Raw genomic sequence first — 5226 nt, forward strand, 5'->3', positions numbered from 1 at the left:
CGCTTGTGCGTTGTGACTGTCTTAAAAAAGCGCCCTGCATGTTTACAACACCCCCACAATGAGAGGCAGGGGAAAGACCGTCCCAAATGACAGCGATTATGTTGACTTTGTCACCATACTTTAAACATGATTCTGGAGGATATAAACCTGCCTAACTGGATTTGCTGTGAGGAGTAAATAAACACGTATAACCCTCAAAGAAAAGCTACCACCTGCTGCCGGGCTGTCACGCCATGGCCACGGCTCTGTTTTCAGCTTCGTGGAAATCTACCAGAGATCAAGTTGTTGCACAGTGATTAACTTTTATGGCCCACCTTCGCTCTCCCCTCATCGGACGCACCGTACTGCTGCCTAATAAAAACAAAGTATAAACTTTTATTGCTGCCATGACAGGAATTCACTTATTGTCTCGATATTTGTCAGCTCTCATCTGAAGGGGGAGAATAAAACGCACACACAAACAATAACATCATGGAATTTTCCCTTCCAAATTCAGCAAAATTCCTCTTTTGATCTAATTCAATAGATTGCACAATAGGCACAATAGATAGGTCAATAGCACATTCTTCATATCTGAAAAAAACTACCTTTAAATGTAGTTACAGGTGAATAAGTTAAGACCATGTAAATACTGATGAATAAAAAAGTTAGTTTCATTGTGTATCTGGAGCAGGGTTCACCGGGTGTATCATTCCAAGTGTACATATATGCAGTTATATCGATAACATCACACATACATATACCATATATATCACCCCCATATTGTTAGGAGGCAGTAGTAGAGTGAGTTCCTCAGTCACAGTAACTATACTCTGGTTCAAAGTCTTAAAGAAGACATTGTTATATACAAAAGGGAAAAATGTATTGTCATCATTATGATTATCATTATAGTTTCACTTATTTATTCATAATAACCACTAGATTCCACATTCTACACTGTATTGACCCTCTCTCTAGAGAACCTACACGTCCTCCAGTGTGTGGGCATAATAATAATAATAATAATAATAATAGTAAACAAACAAAACCACAGTACCTTGTACTGGAATAAGACTTTCGGGATCTTTGGCAGTGGGGTTTGGCGCAACCTCATACATGACGTATGTGCAAATTCACTGGGCAAAGAGCCAAGAAGGGCGGACCTCAAACGTCATCGTTTCTCATTCACAAGGAGGAGATATAGTATAAAAGGCCACGGAGGCTAGGGAGTTAGATTGAAGTCACCTACACTCAAGATCTACAGCGAACCAACTACAAAAAACTATTATTGATACTCAAGAATCGACGGATTTGTACGATTTTTTTTCCGTTTGTAGTCAAAGGTAAATTTTGGTTTATTATCAGAAACCGAATCGTTGCGAGTTTCCTGTTTAACGACAGCTGCGGAACAAAGAAGTAAACGGCTGGAAATAATATTTATATTTCTTAAAGTCGGCTTTGGAAACTATCTTCTTTTAGAGAACAGGATAAACACTTAACAACTTTAACTCTAGAGTCTAAATACCCAGTTTTTATGTATTTAGATTTGTCGTTTTCCTCTCGTCGCACTACTATGGTCATAATGGAAGTCCCCAGTATCGACTGCGCCACCTTCCGAAATCTGTTGGAGGGGGACGGAGCGGGCTGCCTGGTCTTGGACTGTCGTTCATTCTTTTCTTTCAACTCCTCTCACATCCCCGGCTCAACGAACGTGCGTTTTAGCACCATAGTGCGTCGGAGAGCAAGAGGAGGCTTGGGACTGGAACATATTGTTCCCAACGAGCAAACGAGGAACCGTCTCTTATCTGGGGAGTACCAGGCGGTGGTGTTTCTCGACGATCGGAGCTTGGACTTTGACCATGTGAAAAAGGATGGGACTTTAATGCTCGCCGTGACTGCATTGTGTCGCGACCCGTGTGGCGCCAGTATATTTTTGCTCAAAGGTAAGCCTGTTTTTTTTTGTAAAAAAAGATACATTGTTCAGGGTTGTTGACATAATGACTATGCTATTAAATCTAACAGTTGTGTGGCTAGTTTGCTACTTTTATCTCAGACTGAAAACTATGTTATAGCGCTTTAAATGTAGTTAACGATGGTTTAACTTTTTATATGCTGCGTTAACGTTATGAACTGGCTACGTTAACACATGAACAGTTGAAATGTAGCTGGAGACAAACAATTGGTATCTTAACAGCTGTCTTGTCAACCAACTGGCATCGTCTATCTGATTGGCAATCTGACAGTGCAAAGGGGGAAAAAAAAAACTCAGGACAGCTGACACTTGTTTGTTTGGGGTAGGATTAGAGCTAACATTCGTTACAATTGTTCAGGTGGATTCGAGACGTTTTCCTCCGAGTTCCCTGAGATGTGCACCAAACCAGCTCCTCCTCAAGGCTTGTGTTTGCCGTTGAGCGCCAACAGCCAGCCCGACAGCGCCGAGTCCGGCTGCAGTTCATGCAATACTCCCTTGTATGACCAGGTAAGAGAGCATCCAACATTAAATCTTTTTCAAGGTCATTGAGCAGAAAAAAAAATAATGTGCTGGGACTATGCATCTTTAGAAATGTATTGGATTTTTTCTGTGGTCTTTCTCATTTCATCTGTCATGAACAAAGAAAAAGGAGGGCTTTTGTTTGTATGGGGTGACGTTTCAAATTGGATTATGGAAAGGAGTTGCTATAAATGCTGCTCAATGGGAGTGTTAGATATGGCTTGGCTTTGCTAAACTCATTTGGGATGTTGTTAACTAAACATGCTCTATGTTTTGTGATGGTCAGGGTGGCCCGGTGGAGATCTTGCCATTCTTGTACCTGGGCAGTGCCTACCACGCATCAAGAAAGGACATGCTGGACACACTGGGGATCACAGCCCTGATCAACGTCTCAGCCAACTGCCCCAACCACTTCGAGGGCCACTACCAGTACAAGAGCATTCCGGTGGAGGACAACCACAAAGCTGACATTAGCTCCTGGTTCAACGAAGCCATCGAATTTATCGGTGAGTCCCCTTACAAACTCTAGCCCCCACATTCACAAATGTCACCTCTGGGGGGGGGGGGGGGGGGGGGGGGGGGGGGGAACCTGCACAGATGCTACTGGGGAAACAACAAGGGCTCTGGAGCTCCTTGAATTGGATTCAAATAAGAGTTTTCCCTCCAAATCGGCCAGCTGGCGGGCTGATCCCCTTCGGCATAATCACAATGGAGCTTACATCATCCCTGTTGCCCCCCGTTGAAGGAGGCGCCCCCTTTTCATGTTAACCATGAGGCCGTGACCCAAACTGAGCGTGGTGCATTTCAATGTGCCCCACACCCTTTGTTCCGCCTGAACAAAAGGCAGTCTCATCAATCGATGGCTGGCCTTCCTCCCCTAGCCATGCACACAGCGGGGGGCCAGCCATCCCCCTTTTGTGTCAGCTTTTGTCTGCCCAGCCTAGGGGGAGTCTGCCCCCCCCCCCCCTCATAGCCCCATTTAACTCCTCTTCCTGTCTCTTAATGAGATGGGGGTCCCTTTCGCAAGCGGCACCATTAACAGTTTTATTTGCGACTGAAAGAGGAAGACAGGGAGGAAGAGAATCGCACATTTCTGTTTGCACTCTCACACCTGTTAGCAGCACCTCCCTTTTGTGTTAAAAACTAACCTGACACTGAACTAAAACCAGAGAGGTTGTGGATTTCACACTGGCGTTCTGTTCGGTTTGTGTTGACCTTTCCTGTTTCTGCCTCTTTCTCACAGACTCGGTGAGGAACAAAGGCGGGCGTGTGTTTGTGCACTGCCAGGCCGGCATCTCCCGCTCGGCCACCATCTGCCTGGCGTACCTGATGCGGACCAACCGGGTGCGCCTGGACGAGGCCTTCGAGTTCGTCAAGCAGCGGCGCAGCATCATCTCGCCCAACTTCAGCTTCATGGGCCAGCTGCTGCAGTTCGAGTCCCAGGTGCTGGCCTCCTCCACCTGCTCGGCCGAGGCCGGGAGCCCCGCCATGGGCAAGGGCGGCACCGTCTTCAACTTCCCCGTCTCCATCCCGGTGCACTCGGCGGCCAGCCCCCTTTCCTTCCTGCACAGCCCCATCACCACCTCGCCCAGCTGCTGAGCCCTCGAGAGGGACACTGGAAAGAACTGACACTGTCCTGACCCACTTTACCCTAGGTGTAGTGGGACGGGACGGGACGGGGAGGGTGGGGGTGGGGAGGGGGCAGAGCTGGTCTTGGCTTCATTGGCTAAAGAGAGGGGGTGACTAGAGACGGCTCGAGCCTCCACACCCAGAGGTCCTTCGCTTCAAAAGCGGGACGTCAGGGCGAAGGCCATGTTCCAAGTCCGTGCTCGGCCTGCTGTGTCGCGAAGCACTACTCCCACCTTAATACTGTGACAGCTGACATTCCTACACATGCCCATGTGCAATAATCTCGGACAGCAGTATTGTGACAGCCCGTACTGTTGAAGGAAGTGTTCTGGGTCAGGTTGAAGGGCCATCCCCACCAGAAGTTACGCCCACAAGTAAAAGCCAGTGAATGTGCCACACGCAACAAATGCAGGGGTTTGGGGGGGCACGCTCTTCGGTTAAAGAATGCGTGGTGCAGTGGAGGCAGGTCACTAGTGGCCTCTGGCTTTGAAGTGTCTTTGGGAACTTGCACCAGCGGTGCCGGGGTGGCGTGACCTTGAGCAGGTTGTCTAAGCTAGCGCAAGGGGAAAATCCCTTGGCCTCATTTGAAGACATAAGTATTTATTGCTGTTTTCTCAGGTGTGTTTGTATACATATAAATATTGTACTTTGTTGCTGTCAAAGTGGTCCTACTATATTTTACAATGGCCATGGTATTATTCAGACAGGACTGCTATTGCTCTCTGCAAGTGGGTAGACGCAGGGTTGACCCAACTGCTTCTGGCCCCATGTTTGATTTAGTAAATGGTGAATGTATTATCTTCATTACCGGCAGAAGACTGCTGGCACAATCAATAGAGTGGCCCTTTGTTTTTTTTTTATTTAGTAATGCCAATATTTGCCTTCCTAAACCTTCTGAGAATGTCCCTAAAAATGACCGCAGAATACCTCATTGCTCTGTACTGTCACGCAGTCATGTGGCTGCTTCCCAAAAGCACGATTCAGGGGAGCCCAGTGGCAGAAGACTGCAGTTTAACATGTAATATTTAAGAACCAAAGTAATATATTTCGTATATATATTTTTGCATTTTCTGTTACCATGTTTTTTATAAAAGTGAAATAAAAATCTTTTTTATACAAAATTTAAA

General features: G+C 46.5%; 1 protein-coding gene across 1 annotated transcript; it reads left to right on the top strand.

Moving 5' to 3' along the window:
- Positions 1-1201: 1201 nt before the first annotated feature.
- Positions 1202-4956, top strand: dusp1 (dual specificity phosphatase 1). Its single transcript, XM_036548664.1, has 4 exons — positions 1202-1922; positions 2310-2458; positions 2757-2976; positions 3714-4956. The coding sequence occupies exons 1-4, from the start codon at positions 1514-1516 to the stop codon at positions 4067-4069; spliced, it is 1134 nt and encodes a 377-aa protein (XP_036404557.1). The 5' UTR covers positions 1202-1513; the 3' UTR covers positions 4070-4956.
- Positions 4957-5226: the final 270 nt, after the last annotated feature.

This window comes from Megalops cyprinoides, chromosome 16 (genome assembly GCF_013368585.1).
Source record: "Megalops cyprinoides isolate fMegCyp1 chromosome 16, fMegCyp1.pri, whole genome shotgun sequence".
In the NCBI taxonomy this organism is placed as follows: domain Eukaryota; kingdom Metazoa; phylum Chordata; class Actinopteri; order Elopiformes; family Megalopidae; genus Megalops; species Megalops cyprinoides.